General features: G+C 38.1%; 2 protein-coding genes across 3 annotated transcripts; one reads left to right on the top strand and one right to left on the bottom strand.

Annotated features, from left to right (window-relative positions):
* The first annotated feature begins 983 nt into the window (after positions 1-983).
* Positions 984-13,119, top strand: MEIOC (meiosis specific with coiled-coil domain). Its single transcript, XM_010594516.3, has 7 exons — positions 984-1,132; positions 2,866-3,023; positions 4,883-4,987; positions 6,047-7,913; positions 8,860-8,994; positions 12,041-12,221; positions 12,890-13,119. The coding sequence occupies exons 1-7, from the start codon at positions 1,088-1,090 to the stop codon at positions 13,117-13,119; spliced, it is 2,721 nt and encodes a 906-aa protein (XP_010592818.2). The 5' UTR covers positions 984-1,087.
* CCDC43 (coiled-coil domain containing 43) lies at positions 9,841-27,115 on the bottom strand. Of its 2 annotated transcripts, XM_003414289.4 has the most exons (5): positions 26,882-27,114; positions 21,043-21,130; positions 19,729-19,864; positions 18,445-18,503; positions 9,841-17,326 (listed from the first exon to the last, which is right to left on the bottom strand). In XM_003414289.4, the coding sequence occupies exons 1-5, from the start codon at positions 27,083-27,085 to the stop codon at positions 17,139-17,141; spliced, it is 675 nt and encodes a 224-aa protein (XP_003414337.1). In that variant the 5' UTR covers positions 27,086-27,114; the 3' UTR covers positions 9,841-17,138. The 2 variants fall into 2 exon arrangements, with proteins under 2 accessions (XP_003414337.1, XP_010592819.1); XM_010594517.3 differs by lacking the exon at positions 18,445-18,503 and having other exon boundaries at positions 26,882-27,115.
* Between the last annotated feature and the right edge of the window lie 433 nt (positions 27,116-27,548).

Genomic DNA, 27,548 nt, shown 5'->3' with positions numbered 1-27,548 from the left:
ACCCGAGGAGTGGGGGGGAGTGTTGTAACAGGCCTAGAGGCACTTGCCCATTGGCTGGGCAGCGGGCCAATGAGGAGGTGCGAAGCGAGGGCCGGGCCTCACAGAAGGGGGTGGGGCGCGGCGGGGCGGGGCGAAGAGGTCCTGTGCAGGGTCGCGTGCCGGGTCGCAAGCCCCCGGGTAGGCAATGTAACGGCCTCTCTCCTCGCCCCTCCTTCCCGCTCCGGCCCCCCCCACCTACAGACCGGCTCCAGGCAGCGCCCGGGGCGGCGGCGGCGGCGGCAGCAGCGGTGGGGTGCGGGCTGAGGGAGCCGGGCCTCGACGCCCCCCCTCAACTTCGTACCCCAGAAGCTGTACCTATCCCCGAAGGGGCTGGGGGCTCATGGAGGTGAGAGGCGGAGACGCCCTGGCCGCACCGTCACCGCCTCAGGCCTGAGGGAGGGACTTGAGGTAACGGGTGGGAATGGTCAGGGCCCCGGTAGCGGCCAGGTTTGGAGGACGGCGACCATGAGGAGAGCCTGAGGGACGGGCGCGCCCCTAGACGTGGCTCTGTGAGAAGGCCGGGGCCGGCGGGAGAGGGCGGGTCGTCCTTGAGGAGCCCCGACGGGGCGCCCGGGCCGCGTCGCCGGGGCGGGCGGGGGCCGCGTCGACACGTCCGGCCCAGGAGGGCCATTGAGGCGCCGGTGACAGGACGGGCCGGCCGGGGCTGCGGTCGCCGCGACGCCCCGGCAGCCGCCGCCCCTCCCACGTTGGGCCGCGACGGTGCTCAGGCGACGGCCGGCGGCGGGGCCTGTCCGGGCTGAAGGGCGCGGCGCCTCAGGGTCGGCCCGCAGATGGCCCGGAGACGAGGAATCCGGGGACAGCAGCGCGGGGCCCCACGTTAGCGCCCTCTGAGAGGATTGAGAATCGAGGGCTCGAACAGTCGAGTGCAAGTCTGGCGGTTGCAGCCGTGGCTTTCCAGTGCTGATGACTTTCTCCATTCCCTGTCCTTTCTGTGCAGCCTAAAGTGGCGTTCCGTGGAGGTGCGAATCGCTGCTGGAACCTCAGCGCCGACACCAGCAGTAGATTAACTGACGTGTTCAACAGCGTGATGCTGACTGGCTCCACTTCCTTCTATGATTGCTACAAATCGCAGGTCCATTGATAAACTCAGCCCTTCGTTAGAGCATTTATTCTAAATCAGATTCATCTACTCAAGCCGATTCGCTTAGGTGTTTTGGACCAGAAAGCCAGTGCCAGAATTTTAGATACAGAGTTTGCAGAATACCTACTTTGTTTTGAAAATAATTTAAGGAATAAGATTTGTCATTGACTCCTGTTTCCATCTTGTTCTCAGCATAAATAACACGAGGCCACGAATGTAATAAAAACCCATATTTATTAAGACCATAAAATATTTTTTCCTTCAAGCATTTATTGCAAGTCAGTATAAAAATACTTTTGATCATTTAATGGTGAAATATTTTACTCTCTTATTCTCTGGTTTTAACAGTATCTTGGCATGCTATGATTTACCTTACCTAAAATAGTTTTATTAATCATATTATATTAGGCTTAGGATAATTTAAATCATTTTCATTTGAATTATTTACCCCTGTCAATGCCATCAATGTTGATATTACACTTTGAGTTATAACAATATCATAAAATAATTTTATTTTGTAAGATATTATGCCCACGGTACAGACTGAGAAACTTGAGGCTCAGAGAGCTTGATTTTGTGCCCCAAGTGGCACAGCTCAACTGGAACCCAAGTCTTTTCATTCCAAAGACCAGTGTTCTAATGCTCTCTATAGTGTTACATCTGTACTATAACTTACTTAGATTTAATTTCAGTTGATTTCATGATTCTTTAAGGAAGGAATTTCTAGAATAAACAAATTCTAAATTAGTTTGATCTGTTCTTTTGTTGTTTGTTAAATTCATTCTGCTCTCTAAAGTATTTTTTAATTTTCACTGCACCTCCATCCCTTTTTGAAATATTTACATAATTTATTAAAATCTTAAGTCAAACTTATCTTGTTTACTCAAAATTCATTATAGAAGCATTAACACACAACAAACAAATTATGCTTATATTCTTCTCCTTATACCTAAAATTTCTGGAGATATAATGACATTTTATATATCTCATTTTTACAATATCTCTTGGAGATAAAAACTAGGCTGAAACTTAAAGATATGGAAGAAAAGTCCTAGCCTAGGAGTAGGAAGGCTCTGAGATTTGGTTTTAGTTTTGTCACATAATGTCTCAGTAACTTGTGGCCTCAGTTTCCTTGTTTTTAAAATAGAGATAATGCCTATGTCACAAGATTGACTGCAATAATGTATGTGGAATTTCTTTGAAAAATGCAAAATGCTATATAAATACACATTAACTTTGTTTCTCCTGTAGACTGGGGGTGTTAAGACTGAGTTTACTTTGTGATTTATTAAAATAACACTGTTAGTGTCTTCATAATGCTCATCTCAAAAAATTAAAACTGCAATCATTGTAGGCATTTTATACCAGGAGTCAGCAAACAACGGCATGGTCCAGGGACTAAATCTTCCTGATGTCTGCTTTTGTAAATAAAGTTTTATTGGAACATAACCATTCCCATTTATGTCTATGATGCACTGATGCTAAAACAGCAGAATTGAGGAGACTTTAATGACCTGCATAGCCTAAAATATTTACTATTTGGCTCTTTACAGAAAAAGTTTGTCAACCCCTAGTATAGAGTAAGCTAAAGTAGCTAAGTCTAGATCTGAATGTAAGTCTCCTAACCCTTAACTCCTGTATTATTTCCTCTTATTTTGCTAATATTCTGTAATAAATGAAGTTTTGATGTGTCTGATATGCAACTATTTCTTATAAAATTTCAGAGTGAAGACAATGTAGACCTAAGGCAGACCTACACTCCACTTTCTTCATCAACAGAATATTCAAATTCTGTAGATTCTTCACTTTTCTATGCACCATGGTCTACTTATGGAGATGATATTAAACAACCTTCTAATTCTCAGATCAATGTCAAGAACAGGTAAATTAATAAATTAGATTTTTGAAGCTAAATTAGGTGTTCTAAAGTTTCATTACATAGGAACTGAGGAGCGTTAGCATTTTGTTCCCTGTATTAGTGTTTTACTGTGGTGGCATTATAATTTTACCTGTATCAAACTTTTAGGAAAGCCTAAACTTGGCAGCTATTTGTGTATAATTTTTCGTTTCTTACTTTTTTTTTTATTAGAGGAAACCCTTAATGAACACATCTTAAGAAGTTCCTCTTTCTAATGATAACTAATATAAATGTTACAGTATCTAGATCTATTTTTTTCATCCAATTCCAAGTTTTCAATACTTTTTCCTTCATAAGTACACAACAAACAGGCAACAAACCTCAACTCTGTGTCAGATGCCCTCCTACTGGGGATATTAGAGTTAACCCAGTAAACATTACCCTGCCTTCATAGATCTTACAGTAATGATGCTGATGCTGATGCTGATGCTGATGATGACATGCCAGGCAAGTATAGGGAGGGTTACAAAAAAGGAAGCACAGGATTTGGGAGTCTACTGCAAGGAGAAGCCTAAGGGAGTGACATCTACTTTTATTTTAATGATATATAAGGGACAAGTTGATATAGGCTGATATGTCTTTAGTTTAACCAGGGAATAGAGTTATTTGTTGAATCTTACTAATTTAAAAAAATGTTAAATTTTCTTAAAATCCTGGTAAATTATCTAAGATAATGATCTTATTAGAAAGAGTATGTATTACTATATAATTATATAACCCCCAGATAACAACTATCAACAGTTTAGTGTATATTACATTGAGTTTTTTTAGGTATATACTAACAAATTATTTCTTAAAACTTTTATATTAAATCTTTATGAAATAACACCATGTAGTGTAAAAAGTATTAGACTTGTAGGTAGATGATTTGGTCAGCAAGTGTATAGTCAAGTTTGGCAAGTGATGTACCCTTGCAAAATACAAATTTCTTCATATGTCAAATGATCATTCATTCAACAGACAATAACTGAATGATTACTAATGCCTGCCTTCCTGTGTTATAAAGAGCAATTAAATATTTGAGTGTTATATAAACATAAGGTATTATTTTTAAAATGTCCTAACACTGTGAAATGTTGGAAAATAAGATATGAAAAAGCAAGAAGTTACAATTTAAAACAAAATATTACTTCTAGATAGAAAGTACTCAAAAACTATAGGAAGTAAAAAGGTACCAATTAATTTTTCATCTCCTTGTGGTTTTTACATTTTGTATTATGTACATGGTATTAGTCACTAGGTAGGCTACCAGGTTCATGGAACTCCAGTCACTACTTTGGCAAGAATTTAGGGTTGGGCCCCCAAATTTGTTATATTTAAGGAACTGCAGTATTGCTATGGTACCTACATGACCATGTAATATTTCACTTTTTTGTCTAGTATTTAGTGTAAAGAGTCACAAAAATAGAACAGCAGGTTCATATGGTTTTCAAATCACAAGTGAAGAAACTGAGCAGGTGTTGATGGAATAATGTATAATAGAACCAGACAGGCTTTCAGGAGCAGCCATGGTACCAAGCATGTCTGCAACATCATAAGTCAGAGATTTAGATCTTGGTGACCTAAAATGAATAGCACTTGTGGAGAAATAAGAGGTAGGCATACATTGTGAACTAGAATATGATTTGAAATGAAGGAGAAGTATTCATGTAGGATAATACACCATGCCAATGTGGAAAATACTGAGTTCATATCCCCTCTTTATTTCAAATAATGGTGTAGATTCAGTTCAAATATGGTAGAATGAATCTGGAAACAGAAATCACCATATTGTATTTCAGTATGAATAAAATAATTTACAGTTGGTATTCATTTATTTTTAGGATTCAAACTGAAAGAAATGACTATGGCAGTGAAACAGACTTATATGGACTTGTGTCTAACATTTTAGAAGAACAAGATAAGTCACAGCCATATTTTGCTGAGGGGTTAGTATATAAACTATACAGTATATAGGAAGCTTTTAGATTCACATATACTACATTACCCTGTTTATTAACTTTTTAAAAATTGAAGTGAAATTCACATAACATAAAATTAACCATTTTAAAGTGAACAATTCAGTGGCATTTAGTACATTAAAGTGTTGTGCAGCCATCACCTCCATCTGGTTTCAAAACACTTTTATAACCCCAAAAGGAAACCTCATACCCATTAAGCAGTTATTCCCGTTCCTCCCTTCCCCAGCTCCTCACAACCACCAATCTGTGTTCTGTTTCTATTGTTTATTAACTCTTATTTTTACTTAATAGAGGATCATCTGGCAGTAGACATCTTAAATGTAAAGTTTTCATTTGGAAAACTATTCTTGCATAATTCAGAGCTATTTCCCTTGAGTTCATGAGCTAAAGTTTGGCTTAAAGAGTGTAAATTCCAAGGAGGTTTTATACATAGATCCCAAAGAATAAAACTATCATTACTGCGATGCAGAAACACATATGGATTTTATGCATATGGCAAAAATTTTTAAATATGCTTTAATTGTTTTATTTGGGTGTGGAAGCCATACTACCCAAATACCCTATTTCATAAACAGGGAGAAGTATGTAATACACATGTAACCAATTAAAATATTTTAATTTCAAAATAGTCTAAGCAGAACACATCTTTTTCATTAAAAAACTGTGGTTGACTCACTCTTTTATATAAGAACCGAATCAACGAAAAAACTTATTTTGTTCTCTGCTTACTATAGATAAACAATTCATCTAAGACCATGTGGTCACCAGCATTAAGTTAATGCCTCGTGGGAAAATACAATGAAGGCATATTAGGGTTAAAATACATATTTGTATAGCATATAACACATCTCAAGTGATAGAGAATTATTTGGAGGTAATGGTAACATACAAGACAAAATGGGAAAGGATTAAAGAATGATGAGGTGGGGCAAGATACATGTTTTTGAAAGCCTTTCCTGTCTTCTCTACTGAGGAAATAAAGTCTTTAAAACTTAAGTTGTAATTGATTATATTTACCTGTTCTAGGACCTGCTCCTCCAATTTAAAGTCAGTTTGGCCGATGAACACAAGCAGATTTGCAGATCACCATGACCTCTTAACAGAAGCCAAAAGGCCAATAGATACAGCCATCTCTCAGCAAGCTTTTTATAGTGGTGAATCTGTGTCAGCAGTGGAAAAACAATACCTGCATAATAGTAATCTCACACCACAACAAAAAATAGATGAACTTTATCATGGATTCACTGGTTTAGACCTTGAAGAACAATGGATGTACCCCTCACGAAGTGATCATTCTAACTGTTACAATATTCAGACAATCGATGCAGCTAAAACATTCCAAGAATATCCATTTATCAAAAACTGTTTTACACCACAAACTGGTCTGTCTGACATCATGAAAGAATCAGGAGTTGATACTTACCCTTACGGGAGAGAAAAAACATGTGCTAAAGGTCTTGAAGCACCATTACAGCAAAAAAGGGCAGAAATGTTTCTTTCCCAATTTAATAGATACAATGAAAATGCAGATTATTGTAGATACCCAGAATATACTCATCCTAACAAGGCTAAGCTTAACAAATGTTCAAATTTTAGTGTCCAAGACAGTAAAAAATTAGCCAATGGCACACCAGAAACACCAACTGTAGAAGCAGATACCTACACAAAGTTATTTCAAGTTAAATCAGCAAATCAGAAGAAGATGGAGGAGACAATACCTGACCAACAGAATTTCACATTTCCCAAAACTACACCACATCTGACAGAAAAGCAGTTTGCAAAGGAAGCAGCATTCACTGCTGATTTTGGCTTAAAATCAGAATATGGACTGAAACCTCATACAACTTGCTCAGCTAATAATGATTTTGCTAATGTCACAGAAAAGCAGCAGTTTGCTAAACCTGATCCCCCAAATTCTGACTATTTTAAATCAGTGAATTTGTTGTCAAATGCAGCAACATCTTCAGGAGGTATCAACTTAAACAGACCAACGTGGATGAGTGTTCAAACAAAAAATAACATTCCTATTCCTTATCGAAATCCAGGTAACTTGATGAAATTAAACAGTCATTTAAGTGCTGCTTCAAAAGGTTCTAACCATTCAGATTTTCCCCAACTATCATCCACAAATTTACCCCCAAATAACAATTTATTTCAAAAGTATTGCCAAGAAAACCCTTCAGCATTTTCTAGTTTTGATTTCAGTTACAGTGGTGCAGAAAGAATTCAATCTGTCAATCACCTGGAAGGACTGACAAAGACTGGAGAAGAAAATCTTTTTGAATCAGTTACCGATAAAAAAATAAAGCAGTCAAATGGATTTTGTGATAATTATTCAACTCAGCAATATGGGATCATTGAAAATGTGAACAAACATAATTTTCAAGCTAAGCCCCAGAGTGGACATTATGATCCTGAGGAAGGTCCAAAGCATTTAGATGGCTTATCTCAAAATACATATCAAGATCTGTTGGAGTCACAGGGTCTTTTTAATAGCCACAGACAGGGAAGTGGAGACAACAGTATTAATAGCCGTGTGAATCGCACACAGGCGTCATGCTTTTCTAATAATTTTATGATGGGAGATTTAAGGCATAATCAGAGTTTTCAACAACTTGGTTCAAATGGGTTTCCCCTAAGATCTACCCACCCATTTGGCCATTCTGTTGTTCCACTGTTGGATTCCTATGATTTGTTTTCTTATGATGACTTAAGCCATTTATACCCTTATTTTAATGATATGATGTATGGTGATAATTCCTTTTCTGGTTTTGTGCCAACTTTTGGATTTCAAAGACCAATTAAAACCCGTAGTGGACCAGCCAGTGAACTTCATATTCGTCTAGAAGAGTGCTATGAACAGTGGAGAGCATTAGAAAAGGAGAGAAAGAAGGTAACACAAAGCTATTCATTTAGGAATAATTAGTATGTTCCCTCTATTTTCATTATATTTACGTTAGTAGTTTGAGTATTTGCCTCATCTCTAAGCTGAATTCTTCTATAATATGCAGTATTTGTTAAGTTCATGACTAAGATATTAACTAGGTGACTTAAAGACTAAAAAGCTTGAGGTTTCTTTTTTTCAGGGTAATTTGAGGTTTATTTATTTTTTAAAATTTTTACTGTGTTTAAGTGAAAGTTTACAAATCAAGTCAGTCTTTCGTACAAACATCTATATACACCTTACTATATACTCCTAGCTGCTCTCCCCCTAATGAGACAGCACACTCCTCTCAACCCTCTATTTTTGTGTCCATTTAGCCAGCTTCTGTCCCCCTTCTGCCCTATCTCCCCTCCAGACAGGAGCTGCCCACATAGTCTCATGTGTCTACTTGATCCAAGAAACTCGCTCCTCACCATTATCATTTCTGTCCTATAGTCCAGTCCAATCCCTGTCTGAAGAGTTGGAGTTGGCTTTGGGAATGGTTCCTGTCTTGAGCTAACAGAAGGTCTGGGGACCATGACCTCCGGGGTCCTTCTAGTCTCAGACCATTAAGTCTGGTCTAAAAATTTGAGGTTTCTTAAAAACTTTTTTATTTCTCATTTTTTGTAACGTTTATTTTGCCTATGAAGTAGACTTTTTTTCTTAATAGGTTAAAAATGTATCTTTGAATTTTTTAGTATTAAATTATTAGAGTGTTCAGGTGTTCAGGTATATGTATGAAGTATGACAGAAAAACACTATGGTACTGTGGTTTATATTTGTTGCCTTATTGACACCGAAGCAAATTTTTAAGTGGTATTTTTCATCTTATTTCTTAAGCCAATGAGAAATATTATTCACCGTTGAAGCATATTTAGAAAAGTCATCATTTAAAAATTATATAAATTTTTCACAGACTGAATTGGCCCTTGCCAAGAATTACCCAGGAAAAAAAGTATCCAGTACTAATAATACTCCAATTCCAAGGCTGACCTCCAATCCATCTAGAGTTGATCGCTTAATTGTGGATGAACTTCGAGAACAAGCCAGAGTAAGCTGTAAAAACATCCAATAGTGGATTTTTAAGTTGTTTGATAAAATTTTTAAACATTTCAGCAAGTTATAGTTCTATAGGATTTTAAAATCACATTTATATGTAATTCTTTGAAACAGTCTTCTCCATGTTTGGTCCTGGGATTATAGTTAATACATACTTAAAAACATACTTAGAAAAGGGAAAATAGCCTCAATCATTTGAAAAGTAGCTTTAGTAATTTAAATGGTTCCTTTCACACCGAAAATGGCAATGGAGCTAACCCTCAAAATAATTTTTTTTAAAGCAAAGATCACTTTAAATACTACTTTAGGGAAAGCTCCGTTTCTTAGTCACAAACATTTGTTTTCTGGCTTGATAAGCAAACTGGATTTGAGTTATGCAAGATGGTAAATGAACAGGGTATTACCATTTTTCATTTTCTTAAGCCTGCACCCTTTAATCATTCGACAAGCATTAAGTTTATCCAGCAATGTATTAAATAGTGGTAAACTGGATTATGTAGATGTGCATAATTTTACAAAATAGCTTTGTTTTGGAAAAGTAGTACAGTTAAACCTGTCAGAGCCAGACTTCTTGTTTTTCCTGGTCTTACAAGTTTTCCACCTTTGAAGGGTGCAGTCTTACCACTTTTTTATTGTGCTGTGTTAGTGAAAAATATTTGAGTTTTCCTTCTCTGACAGGTTTCCGCCTTACACAGGTTCCAGCTTTTGTAGGTTTTACTGTATATTGCTTCAGATTAAATGTGAAGAATCCTGATAACTCATTTAGTAATTTAACAAATTATTATTTCTATTATCTCCTTTTTAGTTTTAGAACTTTCAAAGTAACTTTAATAGACTAGGGTATACTTTTTTTTTTTTTTAAACTTTTACACTTTTTTCCGAATAAAATTTGGTAAAGATACCTGGAGAAAAGCATGCACCCAAACAGGTTATTTCTAAGATTGAATAAAAGCCATTTTAGGCATAAGAAAAATCAAAATAATATAGTTTATTCTACTGAACATCAGTTTCTTACTTGTACCATGCTATCTTTAAAATATAGATATGTACTACTTCAATGGAAAAAGATCAATTTTACCTAGCTTTCATCTTTTCAATTGTAATTCCATCAATTCTGTAAATCTATAAATGGAATTTATCTATGATATATTCAAATACAAGGAGCCCTGGTGGTGCAATGCTTAAGTGCTTGGCTGCTAACCTAAATGTGAGAGGTTCAAACCCACCAGCCCCTCCACAGCAGAAAAATGTGGCAGTCTGCGATTACAGCCTTGGAAACCTTATGGGGTAGTTCTACTCTGTCCTGTAGGGTCGCTGTGAGTCAGAACTGACTCGACAGCAATGGGTATCTTACATTCAAATACTGACATAGGTTACAGCCAGATGTTATGTTAATAAACATCTTTTTCATTTTTCTTAAAATTGTTTCAAGTTAAAATTCCTTTATCTCAGTAATAATACATTTCTAGCAATAAATAAAAGGTTCAAAAACTGTAGATATTAATATACTTTTTTCAGCTACACTTATCCTTTGCATTAATTTAGGTTATAGTTATTTATAGCTGTTATAATTTTATTTATACTTAAAAAACCCACTGCCACCAAGTCGATTCCGACTCACAGCGACCCTATAGGACAGAATAGAACTGCCTCATAGGGTTTCGAAGGAGCACACGGTGGATTTGAACTGCCAGCCTTTTGGTTAACAGCAGTAGCTCTTAACCACTACACCACCCGCGTTTTCATTTATACTTAATGACGTTATTTTAGAAACACACAAAGGGTAAAAATATTTTTGGGTGTACTATTTTCTAGTTTGCTTAGTTTTGTAGAATTCTGCAAAAAAATCTTTTAAAAGTTTATTAAAACCACTTGTGCAAATTCCTTTATACTTATCATTTATGCAAAGTGATTCTGTCTTATTTTAAAAATATATACTAATTAGTAGTTCACTGTAGTTTTCTGCGTGTAGCATTCTTCTTTTGTTGTTTTGTTTCCCTCAAGGATTTGGTATACAGTGGGGAAGAAAATAATACCTGTATACTTTTGTTTTCTCCATAGGCCGAACTGGTATAGACTTATTCCAAAGAAACGTGATTTGAGTGTAAGGTTAGAGAGACATTCATTCAGGTGCCTTTAGCTTCTTAATTGAGTATTTTACTGCTCTCTCCAGTCACTGAACACCGGATTCTAATGTGAACCGTTAAATCATTTACCTTCTAAAAGCAATTATTGTATATATTTCATGTTAAACATCTTAATTATTTGAAAAGTTCTTTTTATACACCTTCCAAGTTGGGAATTTGAAACAAGTCAAACTTATTCAACTATGAAACATAATCCACCTCCTGATTCCTGATCAAATATATCCAGTGTCTTTTTTTTTTTTTTTTAAGCTTAACCCCAGAGGGCTGAGAGACTTCCTAATTTTCCTTAGCAATTTTAACAACTATGGGGTTTATTTTGTATGATTCCAATGTAAATATATATCAATATTTTCTGGATTACAGATTCCTTAAATCCTCCATTAGTCAGTATTATTATCTGAATATTTCTGATTTCCAAAAGGTGAACACTGGAGACCCAGAAAGATTAAGGACTGGCTGAGGTCAGGATTACTTAATCTAGGGCTTGTCCCTTTAAGCTCAATTTTTTTCCTTTAGATTACAATACCTCCTAATAATGTTCTATTTGCAGGCTGTTCTCTTATTTGCCAAAAGTAATACTGGATATTACATTTGCACTTTCTGTTAAAGACAGAGAAGTGTTTGAATGTTTTACTTTTTCACTGGTGCTTATTCTCAATGATCAACAACCTGAAAGCTTCTAGAATTAATCTATACATATATAAAAGACTGACTTTCCATCTGTGTTTCCCCCTGCATAGTGTCCAAGACACAGTGAGCATTCAAATAGTTATTAAATGAGTATTATTGTTCTTATCTCTATTCTGCTTCATTGAAGATTTGTTGTTACCTATGTTAATGGCATGGCAGTGTCCTTACATGCCTTACCATAATTTAAAATATTTCCCTCAGGTTGTGACTTTACTAGGCAAAATGGAACGTCTTCGAAGCTCTCCCCTTCATGCCAATATCTCTACTGCTCTTGATAGACACTTGGAGTCCATTCACATTGTACAGTCACGTAGAAAGGATGAAATTGTAAATGCTTCAAATCGGCAAAGGCAAGGAGTTCCTAGATGCCAAGATGACAGAGGTACATATATTAACGCACATTCTTTTTTGCTAAGGCAGTGAAATAATTTCAGTGTTAGTAAAATCAGATTCTAACCAAAGTTAAAAGATTTCTAAAATTTACACTTACCTAATTTTATCTACTTAACTGAAGACAAAGTTTGTTTCTATTCAAAGCAAAGTCATTGTCATACAAGTAAGAGATAAAGTACCAAACTTTTAAGTATATTGACTAGCTTAATCAATAGCCATCTTTTACAGAAATAATGTTTGATCCTTTAGTAGCAACAGCACAGGGCTTTGTAAGAATTAAAGGGATTCCTGAAGACATTATTCTGATTGAAATAAGTCAGACACAAAAGGACAAATATTGTATGATCTCATTTATATGAAATGTCTAGAACAGGCAAATGCATACAGACAAAAGTTTATTAGTGTTTCCCAGGGGCTGTATTCACCTTCTGTTGAGGGTGATGAAAAATATCTGGGAGTGGATACTGGTGATGGTTGCACAACATGGTGAATGCAATTAACGTCACTGAATTGTAAACTTAAAAAGATTAAAATGGCAAATGCTTTGTTATATATATTGTACCACAATAAAATTAAAAATATTTTTTAAATTTTTTAAAGTTAAGAGATTTTTAAATGGTATCTAATATGAACTGACCTTGAACATTTCTTTTACAGATGTTTTTGCTCTTGCTTCAGCAATTAAAGAGATGTGTGTGGCTACTCGGAAAGCACGCACTACCTTATGGTGTGCACTGCAGATGACCTTGCCAAAAACAGCCAGTACAGCTGGCCAAGCAGATGTGGAAAAGGCTTTACAAGATATAGTAAGTTGTGAAGATAAAATCCATGAAAGCATAAATAATAGCAACCCAATGAACCAGAGAGGTGAAGCAAACAAACATTAAGGAAATGTCAGCAGAAAGAAGAATAAAAGCTGATAAGTAAATGTATCAAGACATGCTAATTTTAATGAACTTGTCAAACTTGAAAATTTCAGTATATTAATTTTCTTTCAGATTTAAAGTTAATACCTTAATGAAGTCTGACTTCTATTTAAAAATCTTCTATTTGGAATGAATCAGATATAGTTTAAAGTGAACTCAAAGGTAAAACTGACTACAAGTTCTGAGTAGTCAAAGATAACAAGTTTAAGTAAATTAAATATTTCCTAACAGCTAATATATTGCTTAAACCCATTCTGCAGTGTAGGTAAATGCATATGTGAAATTCTTCTGGGAGAGAAGTTTCATTTAGGTCTGCCTTAGTAAGTATAATTCCAAATAATGAATCTAAGTGACTGTAACCCAATTATGGCTACAGTCTAGTAACCAAGACAAGTTTTGATTGTGATATAAAAGTGTTTTCCTCATGAAACTGGATAATACCTAGGAAACAAAGGAAGACAAGGATAAGCCCAATATTCATGTAAAAATTTAATATTTAAAATACTACCGTATTTATAAATTTGAAATCTTAGTGCCTAAACATATGGAGGAAAATGCATCGGATTCTCCGAAATTAGTGATAAAAGTGCCAGTATAAAAACCATGCAAGTTACTGAATATAAAACCTGTTCAAATCATTTGTGTGTATTCCTTAAAATTATACTATCAATTATTAAATATTTCCAGTTTTAAAATATTTAAATTGAATCAAAACATTTCCTTTATCTGGATCTTTTAGGCTCGACGCACAGTATTTAAAATAATGACTATTGTTTTAATACCCTTAGTTTGCAGCCTTTTATGAGGGTATCAGGAAGTTCTAAAATGTATTTTTTAAGGTTAATCTTTAACTTGTTTAAGTTTGCAATTCGTTAGTGTATATTTTGTGTAGTTGTGTTCATTAGTTTGCTTCTGTATTTTTTTTAAGAGCTCTTGAAAGCTTGGCATTTTCTGTTTCTCATCACTTCATATCTTTGTATGGAACCTGAATAATTTATTCATTAACATGAAATGTTGGTATTATGTGACTCAGAAGATCTTGGGTTTTAACATTTCTAGCATGAGTTGAACTATAATATAATGTACTGATGAAATTGAACTATCCTTGACTAGAAACACTGATGTTTTAAATGTTGGTGTATTTCCTAGTTTTAGAAATCCTGGTATTAAAAAAAAAAAAAAAAAAGAGTGTAATCACACCACATAAATTTTCTTTAGATGATGTGCGGAAGAAACTGATTGAGAATGCAGGAGTAACTGTAGGGAAAAACATTTTGATCACTGATATGCCTTAGAACTACCCAAATGAATTACATTGAGGGTAGTCAAATAAAACAGATCGCCCCACCAGTCACTGCACAGAAAGTGGTTAAGTTTGAGATAAGACATGTTAGATGTTATAAAAACAAATATTGTACTGAATTTACTCTGTCAGGTGAAAAAATAAATTACTTTGTTGAAAATACTTAGTATCATTTTTTACGTTTGTATTAGTTCCTAACCTTAAGAGTAACTCATGAGAAAACAAATCAAATTTCACTTAATTGTTAAGAACTGATGCTAAGTTTTAAATTTCATTATTAGCACCTAAGTAATATTTGTAGACTGAAACCAATGCAATTCAGGTATCCTTGGATCTAAACTGACCTCCTTCAAAGATGAAATTTTTGTTCTGTTTTTATCCAGGGATACCAAAATAAAAATTCTGAGGAAGTCTTTACATGATAATGGTCAGAAATGAAACACCAGTCCATTAACAAAAACCACACACTTACAAAAAATTCTTTAAAATGTTATAAATCTAAATAACATATTACCTAGTAGATAATTCTTAAATTAGTTGGTTCTCCTTATTTTTGACATACCTTCTAATCTATCACACATGATTTATGATGAAGCTGATAAAACTGATGCTCCCACCATTTCTAATCCAAAAGAATTTGGCATACTTATTTTTTTAAGAACATGGAAAAAGCAATTTATATAAAGGACATTGAAAATTACCTTGACTTATTGTATCACTGTTCCTCCCACTTGAATAGCATGCTACTATAAAGTTTTAGAGGGTTGAGAATTAATGTTACAACTGAAATCCCAAATTTGGTCTAAAATGTCTACTTTACCACAGAAAATAAAACCAAACCCATTGCCATCAAGTCGACTGTCACTCACAGTGACACTATAGGACAGAGTAGAACTGCTCATAGGGTTTCCAAGTCTCTAATCTTTACGGAAGCAGACTGCCACATCTTTTTCCTGGGGAGTAGCTGGTAGGTTCAAACTGCCAAACTTTTAGTTAGCAGCTGAGCACTTAACCACTGTGCCACCAGGGCTCCTTCCATAAAATGTAAAGTTGTTTAAAATTTGCCCTTTGCAATACTGAACATTTTAGAAGGATATCCTTAGTTAAGTGGATATCCTTCCTCAAAACCTAGTGAACTGATCCTTTTTTTTTTTTTTTAAGTCAACACTAGTTTGAATAATAACTCAACACATTCCTAAATGAATATCCACACAGAGTTCATTTCCATGGGTAGCTAGAAGGAATCATATAAATCAGTAGATAGTGATTTAATAAAGTTTATTTTTTTAAAAAAGATGGGTTTTTAAAATTTTTTTTATTTTTGCAATGTCACAGCTATAGGAGTGTATGAAGAGATAAGACATCTCCTTTCCTTAACCATGCATCTTTTTACCTTCTGCACAATGGTAAAGTTTTTTGTTAACCTCATAGTCAATGGTACAAAACAGAACTTGGCAAACTTTTTCTGTAAGAGCCAGATAGTAAATATGTGAGGCTTTGTGGGCCACATATGGTTTCTGTCACATACTCTTTTTTAACAACTCTTTAAAAACATACATCATTTGCTTGCACCATACAAAAACAGGCCAGGCCAAATTTGATCTGCAGGCAATAATTTGCCAACCCCTGGTATAAAATATCTACTGTCTGTCTCCACAATTCAAGCTTCTTGACAGTCTGCTGCCTGGAAGTCAGAGAAAGCCTTATTTACAACTGAATGTGGCTTATGACAAAAGTAGAAATGGAGAGCTCCGGCTCACTTTTTACTCTCCCAAGCAATTTTCCATTCATTCATTAGATAAATCTGTTGAGCACCTACTATGTACACTATTAAGTATCTGTGTTAGCAGAGATTTCCAGTGTTTCTTCCTTAAAAGGGCGATTTCTCCAGTTTCTCTAAACAAGGAATTATCAGTCTTTATACCTTTTGGGGCAAATTAGATTCAGATCTCTATCAGCATTCAAGAGGATTCATGATTTAGGAAATCTAGCTAACGATGATATTCTTGTACCGATAAGGACATGTCCTTCTTAAAGTCACAGCCTAGATGAGGAAAAATACCTATCTCTACTAAAAAGATACTTCTTTTCTACCCATAGGCTGTAACTTTAAAAAAAAACTTCGAATCTAGAACACCCCCCAAATAACTTCTCCCATTTTCCTAGTTTGCTGCCATGTAACAAAATCTGGATCCAGGTAGAGCTCCTCATTAGCTTTCTATTTCAACCATGAAACAACATATTTATGGAATAAATACATTAGAAACAATTTGCACTCTTACATTTCACCTTGGGGAAGGAATGGTGATGTTTCTACTCCTTCAGGCTGAAAACTAAAAGTGTTAGCTTTCTGAATCCTGCTGTTTATCTACGGTAAGGGAAGACTAAAGTGACCAAAAGGAGCACAGGATTTCAGTATTAAAAGACAGACCTTGCTCCCAGTCCATATCTTTGGTAAAGACATCAACTACAATAATCTGATTACTCATACCACAGAGACATGGCACATTTTGTAATTAGAAGTGTTTGTGATTTTCCATTTGGCCATGTAAACAAAAGAGGAAATGCCTTGGGAAACCACTTTGCAGTGTTCTCTCATTTCTCTTAAATACACATGTGTACAATCAGTTCTCCCTTTGATCAAGTTCACGGGAGAAAGGAGAAGAGTAGGCCAAGGTTATCGCTTTCGCTCCCCTTTCTGTGTCCTTTTCTTTTCCTTTTCCTTGCGCTCCTGCTTGGCTAGTTTGTCCCTCTCCCTCTGCAACCTGTCTTGTTCCTTCTTCCTTTGGGACTCATCCCGAAGCGAGTCTCGCTCCAGTTTTCGGGCATTGAGGACATCTTCCACATTGGTGTTTCGGAACAGAGCTACAGGTGAGTTAAGGGATTATGGTACAGGTCACGACTGCTGCTTTTTTCCTTCTGGCTGTCCTTGCTCCACATGCTGAGTCCTGAATGTGCTCTACCTACTCCAAGTCTTAAAAAGTCATATTTATCTTTGGTCTGATGCAAAATCCTAAAGCTATCATTATAAAAGTTTAAAAAATATCCCTCAGAATAAAAATCTCATTCAGATTTATCTAAACCTGAACTTTAAAATATTTTATCAAAATAAAATTTCATTCTAGAATAACTACATCATTCAATGGCAGAGTATTGTTGGAGCAGCTAGGCAAGTTTTAACGAGTATGAAGTATAACTGGCAAAACTTTTATGTGCTTGGCAATATTAAAGTGCTTGCAAAGACTTAAGTTGTTTAACCCTACTAAACTTTTTTTCGCTAGACCACTAAAGTTTGAGTGAAAACCATGTTCTAATAGCCATGAACTCAATTTATAATAACAGTTGTGAAATAATAAGTTTAACCATAGTCAGAAAACACCAAGTCAAAAACTTTATCTCTCATTTCTTATGATTCCAAAAACAATCTACAGTAATCAAGCTCATCTCTAAAAACATGACTTTTTTCTGCTTTAGTTCTTTTAAATAAATAAGTCTCCCTGAAATAACCCCTTTCTCTGGTAATCCACCATACTCCTCATCTTTAAGTGGGTGGTGGATCTTTAAATTCACCTCCTTTAGTAAGCTTCTAATAAGTGACTCTGTTGGTAGAGACCTTGTCAGCACATATTTCAATATGTACATATTGTTTAGTCTGTTAAAAATTTCAGTTTGTGTTCTCTTTCCAGCAAATTATAAGGTCTCTGTGGACAAAGACCAAGACTTCAATACTGTTTTAATCCTTACACAGTGCTGGGCAACCATACACAGGGAGTATAAATTCTTATTTTCCCTTAGAGATCCTTCCTTCAAGCTAATCCCCTCACAGTACATGTTAACGTGTTCTTTGGGGAAAGTTCTTGCTAAATTGACTATTAGTTTGTCTTAGGAATGGGGCTCCCAATGCTGACTCCCAATGGCAAAATAAAAACTGACCTTCAAGGATTCTATGAAGAAAACATGGGGGTGGACACAGAGAAGGATACATTTGTCAGAACCAATGTTCATTGTGGTGGCACCTGAATCATCCTTCTCATCTGCTTCCGTGAGTGACGTTAAGGCAAGTAGGATGGAAGATAAGGGTTGGCATAACCCAACCCAACATTAGAAAACATTCAGGAGATTGGTGGGTAGGAAAGGCACGTTGAATGGAAGGAAGACAGTCAGGGATATGGTGCTAAACCCAGGAGATTCATCTTTAAAAGTCTCAACTTAGTGAACACTGTTCAAAGATCCTTATTATAAGATCCTATCTCTTAGAAGCTGAAAAGAAGCTTAAGCTGATCTTGGTGGACTGCCACATTATCTGGAAGTTGGGGGATGGCAAGATACCTCTAAAACAGTAGTTCTCAATGTATGGTTCCCAGAACCACCTGGGGACTCATCAGAAATGCAGATTCTCTGGCCCCATCCCAAACCTACGGAATCAGACTCTCTGGTGGTGGGGACCAGCATCTGTTTTTTAATAAGCCATCCACGCAAACCACTTTGAAGTTATCTTCTAGACAAAGGAATGAGGTTTTGTAACGGGAACCATAGCTCTGCCAACTCTGCAAGAAAAGTCATGAGGAAGAACTAGGAAAGAAGTGTCACATACTCCACTCAAGTAGACTCAGTAAGCTAAGCATTTCCTAAACTGCAAGTTCACAGGGAGCCAAACTGGCCCCTGCCAACAATGCATTTTACATAGTCCCTGTACTCAAATTCCAAATTAATTCTGGAGTTGCTTGGGGATTCGGCCTCACTTTTAATTATGTGGTCACTAGAACATAAAAAAACTCAAATGAAACTGCTCCAAATTTAGGGAATCCTTCAGAAGTATCCAGATTCTAGTCCTGGTTTTGCCACTAGTTCTTTGAATGCCTCTGATCTCCCACTCATTTCTTTGTGCCTCACTTTCCTTATCTACTGGAAAAGAATAAAACATGGATTATACATGTGACATTGAACTGCATAGAAAGGTATTATACAAGGAAATCACAGCTGTATCTTGTTTTCTGAAAGCAAGATATAAAAGGTCCATTATTAAGGTATCATTTGCTTTACACTAAAAATTCTGAGGAATATACTGAGTTTATACTGAAAACAAGTCCAGGGTCAACTATTCCAACATCATTCCTCACACCCATAAAGGGCCATATCACGCCATTTAGAGGTAAAAAAAATTAAGCCACAGAGGGGAACTGACAGCCTCCCAAAGCTCACTGCAGGCCAACAAACACTTCTGCCTTGAGCCTCAGGGAATGGTGCTGAGACTCCAGAAAGGATATTCCTCTTCATCTGTGACATCAGCATACTGGGCCAGGAGGGCAGCTTTTCTCTGCTTCTCCTCTTCTGACACCATCCTGGGCTTCACCACGATCTGTGCCTGCTTCTCAATTAGGGTGGCAATGGCCTGTACTTCATCTGGGAGGCAGTGGAAGGGAGGGACCGCAGGTTGTATGAGAGAGAAATTAAGCTCACTGGACCACCAGTCCACCCAGGCAGTGCTGGCCCTAAAGGCACTGGCATCTGAGGCTCAAAGGAGGTGCCTTAGGGGCCAATGAGAAAGGAAAGGAAAGGTCACGCAGGCCAGGCGTTAAACCTTGTAACCATCGTCAATCAGAGCAGCCCAGCTTTTATGTTTTATATATTACAGTTACATAAGTTCCCATTAAAATAAAAATAAGTCTGCTGCTTTAAAAAAAAAAAAAAAACTTTAAAAGGACTGCATTAGAACCATAAAAAATTAAACCTCCAAAGATGCAACCTTCTCCCCTCTCATCCCAGAAACCTAAGAAGGAATATAGAACCAACGTAAGCTGGTTCCTTTCATGTTTATAATTATGCCAAGTGAAATTCTTAGATTTAAAATAAAAATCAACCACTAAGTTCTCCATTCTCAGTGAAAGGAGGCAGTGGTGTAGAGTAGCGGTTCTTAAACCTGGCTGCATATTAGAATCATCTGGGGAGCTTTTAAAGAAATCTGAATGCCTGGCCCCAACTCAAGATGTTGGTATAAAATTGGTCCATGGCATGGCCCAGGCACAGGTATTTTTTTTAACGTCTGTCAAGTGACTCTAATGTACAGCCAAGGCTAAGAATCAACAATGCAGACAATTTAGAATAGATTCTATTCAAGTTTGGTTTTTAGGATTTAAATGTCCTACAGCTAATTTGACATCCTAATAGCGAAATATATTAGCCCATTTTGCTTCCTTTTTAAAGAGTGAAGGCTTTAGCTGAATAAGGCAAAAGCCCAACCATAACCTACGCTATGACATATGAGCATGGAAAAAGTGGGAGGTAGGAAAAATTCATTTAATTCTACACCTGCAATGTAAATGTAAAAGAAGTAGTGGAAAAGAAATGAAAAAAAAGTAAAAACCACAATGAAGATAACTGCTCGTTTTGAACTGGAAAAACATAAAAGTAGACGAGGAAACCAATGTTCAGTAAAGTGTTAAAGTGACCTGCTGCCAGTTTAAATTATCTTAGGAAGTGACTATATAAAGGGCAAAACTAAAAACTCTTTCCCTAACAGCTGTATAGTAAAAGCTGTTAGAAAAGGCACTGAAGGTTAGACATAGAAACTCCAACTCTACCTTCTTTTTTCACCTTGGTGACAACGTTCTGAGTTTCCGACCATCGTTCCACAATCTCCCGGCATATGTTAAGTAGGGAGTCTTCTTCCTAATTGGGAAAGTAAACCAATTAATTTTCTCTGAGTGCCCTCAAAAATAATAGCAACCTCAATCCCACTTCTAGGTATGTATCCTAGGGAAATAAGGGCCGAGACACGAACAGACACATGCACGCACACCCATGTTCATTGCGGCATTGTTCAAAATAGCAAAAAGATGTTAACAGCCTCAGTGCCCATCAATGGATGAATAGATAAGCAAACTGTGGTACATATAACGGTAAAGAACAATGACGAATCTGCAAAACATCTTACAACATGGATGAACCTGGAGAATATTAAACTGAGTGAAGTAAGTCAATCACAGAAGGACAATTATTGTATGAGACCACTATTATAAAAAGTTAAGAAAAGGTTTCCACACAGACAGAAACATCCTTTGATGGTTACCAGGGATGGGGGGACCACTAAGTAATAGACACGTACTTTTAACTTTGGTGAAAAGAGAGATAATACACAACATGGGGGAAGTCAACACAACATAATCAAGGTAAAGGAAGACACTGAAAGGTAAATAAGAGTAAAAGGCAACAATGGTAAATACTAATACACATCAATCCTGCAAAAGTAATAATGTACAAGTAGATACATAGATAGATATGTAAGCTGAACGGGTGGGAGGGTGTATGGAAGTATACCCACGTATACATATACATATGTACACGCTGCAAATGTACCCCATGTATGCAGTAGTGCACACAGGGGACATAGTCGTGAAAACTTCTTAGCTGTAAAAAAAAAAAAAAAAAAAAAATTTTTTTTTTAATATAACCATACACCTCCTGGGACTGAAATATTGGGCTTCAAGGTTAGGAACCATAGTCTTGGGGGATATCTAGGTCAACTGTCATATCATAATCCATACAGTTACAGTGTCCTACATCCTACCTCGGTGAGTAGTGACTGGGGCTTCAAAAGCTTGCTAGCGGCCATGTAAGATACAACAACTGGTCTCTTCCTGCCCAGAGCGAAGAAGAGTGAAAAAAACCAAAGCCTCAAGGAAACAATTAGTCCAAAGGACTAATGGACCACATTAGCCTGAGACCAGAAGAACTAGATGGTGCCCAGCTACCACTGACTGGGACCACAGTAGTAAGTCATGGACAGAGTGGGAGAGAAATGTAGAACAAAATTCAAACTCATAAATAAGACCAGATTTACTGGTCTGATACAGACTAGTAGAACCCCTGAGACTGTGGCGACAGCCTTCAAACTTGGAACTGAAATCACTCCCAGAGTTCCCATTATAGCCATACAATAGGCAGACCTGTAAAATGAACAATAACACCAGTGAGGAATGTATACCTCAAACAATTAACTATACAGACCTAAAAGACAGCATTTGCCCAAAAGCAAAGTTCAGAAGGATGGCAGCAGCAGGAAAGCTGGGTGAATGGACACGGGGAACCCAGGGAGGAAGAGGGGAGAGTGCTGACACATTCAGGGAATTGCAACCAATGTCACAAAACAAGCTGTGTATAAATTGTTGAGCAGGAAACTAATTTTCTCTGTAAACTTTCACCTAGACAACAATAAAATGATCAAAAATAAAAATAACAGCAACCTGAAAAAGCCTAAGCAGAGGGTACAGAGCTGGGAAGAAATCATGAGAAGGGCTTGGAGAGCCATAAAATAGAACGTGCATTTTTCTTCTGAAGCTATGGAAACAGAAGTAATTCTGCACGTGCTCCAGAATCTACACCTGCCAGATCAAGAGCACCCATTCCATCTTGCCAACTCCAGGGGAAGGGATTCCCACCAGCTCAGGGTAGTCCTCCTCATTTTGGAGCAAAAACCTGTTGCTTGAGTCAAAACTCTCCTCTGTGCAACCTTCACTGGATGATACGTTCAACTCAGAACATTCTCCAAGATCAACTTTCATGCTGCTTATTGACACATAAAGAGGAGATAAATGAGGAGATGGTCTCCTAGCCAACCATTCCTCTGTCCATTTTACATAAGCATACATATTTTACATGTCAACCAATCTTCCTCGGCATAACAAAAAAGATGTTGGCTTTGGTGTCAGACATACTAAGTTCAAATCCCAGACCTATGAACAAGTTTTTTAACTTTCACATCTTCCGAGAATTTTAGTGAGGATTACATGAAAATCTGTATAAAGTGCCTATGCTACTTGGTAAAAAAAAAGGCATTCAACAAATAACGAGTTTTTCCTCGTGTCTTCATTACAGCTGCCTTCACCACAGTCACATGCCACCCCTCAGGGCAAAGTGGCAGAGTTCACATTTACTAAGTGCTTACTCGGAATCGACTCCACAGCCTTAGTTTGGGTTTACCATATTCTAGGCACTATTCTGAATACTTTACATGAGAAATCTCAATTTTTAAAATAGTTCCACGAAGTACTATTAGTAGTCTCAATTTAGAGGAGGAAACCAATGCATGGAGATTAAGAAATGTCCCCAAGGTCACACAAGAATAAGTGGATTAAGCAGTCAGGCTTGAAGCCCACACTCTTAATCATTATACTATACCATCTCTCCAAAGGAAAGTAAGCAGTCAGAACACAGACCTATTATGGATATCCTTATTTGTCCCCAGCAGAGGATTCCATCCTCTATTCTGCATCCTTCTAGCACATGTGCCAGATATGCAGAACTTCTTTGGTCCAGAGTTCCAGTAGTTCTTGGAGCCCTCAGGGAGGGAAAAAAAGCAAACGAAGACAGAAAGAAAACAGCACGGGAAAAGGAGTGGAGAGGCAAAAGAGAAAGATAGCTCTTGGAAAAGGTGGTTTATTCTTCCAGTCTCCTTGTCTGAACCAATTAGTTCATGTATTCATTCATTCATTCAGAAGATGCCTGCTATGCTCAAAGCACTAAGATGAATGAGACACCAAGAATGAGAAATAGTGCCTGGCTTCATGGCACTTATAATTTAGTAGTCTAGTATATAAACAGCTGCCATAAAACATAATACCTTGACCACCCTACTTAAAATTGCAATCCACCCCTCTACTCCACTTCTGATCCCCTTACAGTGCTCTTTCTTCATAGCACTTACCACGTTCTAACATACTACCATATAATTTACTGCTTATGGTTTTTTTGGGTTTTTTTTTTAGTTTATTTTGTTCTCTCATGTACCCAGAGCACTTAGGACAGTGCTTAGCATACATAAGCTCTCAATAAAAATATGATGAATGAATGACTCAATTAATGCAAGTACTAATGGAGGGACTGAAGAGACGGGTGATAGAAAGCCTTTATTTACTGTTATTTGCTCCCAACTATAACACTGTTTTTGAATCTTACCTTAAAATTGTTGCTGATAAACGTCTGTTTCTAACATTGTATCCTAGCCCAATCTGGTGACTGATCTGGCTATGCCTTTTCTTTTCTCTAGAAAGGGATCTGGTAGACAGGCAAGGGCTCCTGGCACTATATGCAGCCAGACTAACTGACAGAGACCAGCACTTTGAACTATGTGTTTAACATATAAATTATTCATTCATTTGCCCTTATTGCTCTGTAAAAATGCTTCTCAGTTGTTCCATGGACAGAACCCCTGCCTCACCGTATAACTGCTGGCCAATTCTTCCCATAGTCAGTTTCTACATGGAAAAGACTGGGAAAACTATGAGAAAATTAAATATGGTGTTTCAATCAGGCAGGGTAAGGGGGGTAGCCACCATTAAAAAGCATTTTGTCTTCTGTAGTTTATGCAAACAAGTGGTAGATATAAAGAACCATAGATCCCTTCTAGATAACTTTGCCTCTTCTACCAAGAGCCTGGAAGAATCTAAAGCAAACTCATGCCTATCTTTGGAGGCATACAGACATACAGCTCCAAATAATGACACCATTAAAACAACTGATCAAGGAGCTGGTACCACTAACAAACTCAAGTTATTTCAACTTTCTCTTCACAGACTCTTTACAAACTTCCCAGGTAGAAGTAAAAACTAACCTAAATTGTTGCCTCCTACTTTTTCCCCCTACGACCTATGTCAGGGTCCAAGAAAACTTACTTCGGCTGTATTGTGTTTCCACTGAACTTTGCACCACAAGCTGTGTTACAGCTTTCCCATTTATAGCCCAATCTCACCAGTGCAGGCTCTGGGAGTCAAAGAAGCCCTTGCCAGGAGGACCTGGAACAGCTGTACAGTGTTATATTTCAAGTGTATGCCCAATCAATGAACTGCACTTCTACCCTCCTCCACAAGATCTGTACAAAATAAAGGTCAGCAAAATACTTTCTGCCTTCTACCACTCTCTCCTCTATGTTCTTTTAAAGAAAAACAAAAAAGTATGTATATTTACATCGACATATATGTTCATAATACCTTTTGATTCTCTTTCATAAAAACCCAAACCAAACCCACTGCCGTCGAGTGAATTCCAACTCACAGCGACCCTAAAGGACAGAGCAGAACTGCCCCACAGGATTTTCAAGTAGCTTCTGGTGATTTGAACTGCCAATCATTTGGTTAGCAGCCATAGCTTTTAACCATTACTCTGAAAACTGGTTTTGAGGATAACAAATTAACCCATTTTCAAACCTGTTCATTGTGATAGATGCCAGAGGATAATGTCTTAGATGGGCAAGTGGCCCTCACAGTCATAGTCTGCTTTCCAGAACTCCCATAAACCGGGAATGCAAAGCCAACTCAGCCTTCTACATCCATTTAGTGATGGTGTGAGTCAATTTATTTTTGAGTTTGTTGTGTTCAAAAGGAAATAATTTCTGGTACAGCCACAGGCAGCACCTGTTACCTATGACTAATCTAATAATGTGTGTGTTGGTGATGGGGGAAATAGGGACCAAGGCAGTAAAAAGGGTCAGGTAGGAAAAGTAGACATCTTTTGTGGCTTAGGACTAAAACACGGTTTAAAAGTGCTCATTTCTGAATTCTTAATTCTGCTTCTAACAGGCTACTTAAGTACCAAGTTTAACTCCCTTTTGAAAGGTTTCATTTCTCTCATCCTCCACCCCACCTCCTTCCCCACATACGATTAACCACCTATTGCCTTAGAGTTGATTCCGACTCATAGTGATCCCATAGAACAGAGAACTGCCCCCCAGGATTTCCAAGGCTGTAAATCTTCTCGGAAGCAAAGAGCCACATCTTTCTCCTGCGCGGTGGCTAGTGGGTTAAGCAGCGAGCGCTTAACCATTCCGCCACCAGGGTTCCTCACCAATAAATTAGTGCATTCTAAACACGTACTGTAAATACGGCCAAGAACCAAGCACAACATCTGCTTCAGTACAGCGTAGGCATGAAAATACCTCTACCACCAGCCTACTTTTTTTGGATTCCTACCTCCAAAACGGGAACCGAGTGGGTACTTCCTGCAGGCTTTTGTCATGGGACAGACAGCCCTGGGCACTGGCTCTTAAAGGGCACAGACATCCCAGAGGCCCCGGAGCACTTCATTACCCCCTCTGAACAACGGATGGGGAAAAAATCGGTCTTTAGACGTTTACGATTAAAAACTCCCATTTAAACATTTCAACACCTTCGGAAGAACACTCAGCCCGCTCACCCACAGGCATCCGGAAAGGGTCCCGTCCCCGAGAATAAGGAAAAGCCCTTCCTCTCTATGCACCTGGTTGGGGAGCAACTCTCTTGCCCTGCTGCCCAGAAATCAAGAGTATTTCTCTCCCAGATGAGACCACCAACCCCATAGGACCCTGCGTAGGGGGAAAGGTTTGCGAAGTCCCGACAAGAGTCCTCAGGGACCGGCCTGAGGCTGAAGAAACGTGTCCGGGCTTCTCACCAGGAAAGCAGAGAGGATTCCCTGCAGGGCATCCAGCTTCTCTTCTTCCTCTTCCTCCTGCAGGACACCCAGGATGTAGGCGCTGTACACAACTCGGTCTACTCCCAGCGCCTCCAACCGTCCGTCCAGCCAAATCCCGAAGGCGCAACCCCCACCATCGCCTTCTGCGGACGCTGCCGCAGCCACTTCGCCGGGCGCCGCCATCTTGGGGTCAGGGTCCTGGCAGCCCCGGGGGCGCCTACCGCAGTGCCTGACGGGCCGCGCGGCTGGGCCACTGCGCATGCCCAGAGAGAAACCGCCACTCTCCCCTTCCTCCTCCCCCACTGCTCCCCCACACCCACACCAGCCCCTGCGAGCCGAGCGGGAAGCCCTGGTGACCCATAGAGACCAGCTTGAGCATTTCGTACTGTATTTAAGCGAGTCTTCCCGTAGTTCGGTTACGTGATCTCACAGGCACCTAGACAGGTGAGCATTCTTAACAGATTCTTTTTACACTCGGGGAAGTTCTGAAAAGTTCAGTAACTTTGCCGAAGGCATGCGGCTGATAACAGGACTGGAACGTAAGCAACTTCGTTTCCAGCGCTTCTGACCACCTTAGTCTGTGCGCACTCGTGGCTTACTAAGTCACTCTGATTTCAGGAACCCAGAGGGCTTTGCTCATAAGCTT

This window comes from Loxodonta africana, chromosome 18 (assembly GCF_030014295.1).
Source record: "Loxodonta africana isolate mLoxAfr1 chromosome 18, mLoxAfr1.hap2, whole genome shotgun sequence".
NCBI classification, from domain to species: Eukaryota; Metazoa; Chordata; class Mammalia; order Proboscidea; family Elephantidae; genus Loxodonta; species Loxodonta africana.
The sequence above is the reverse complement of the archived record's forward strand: the minus strand, read 5'-3'. Positions and strand labels throughout refer to the sequence as shown.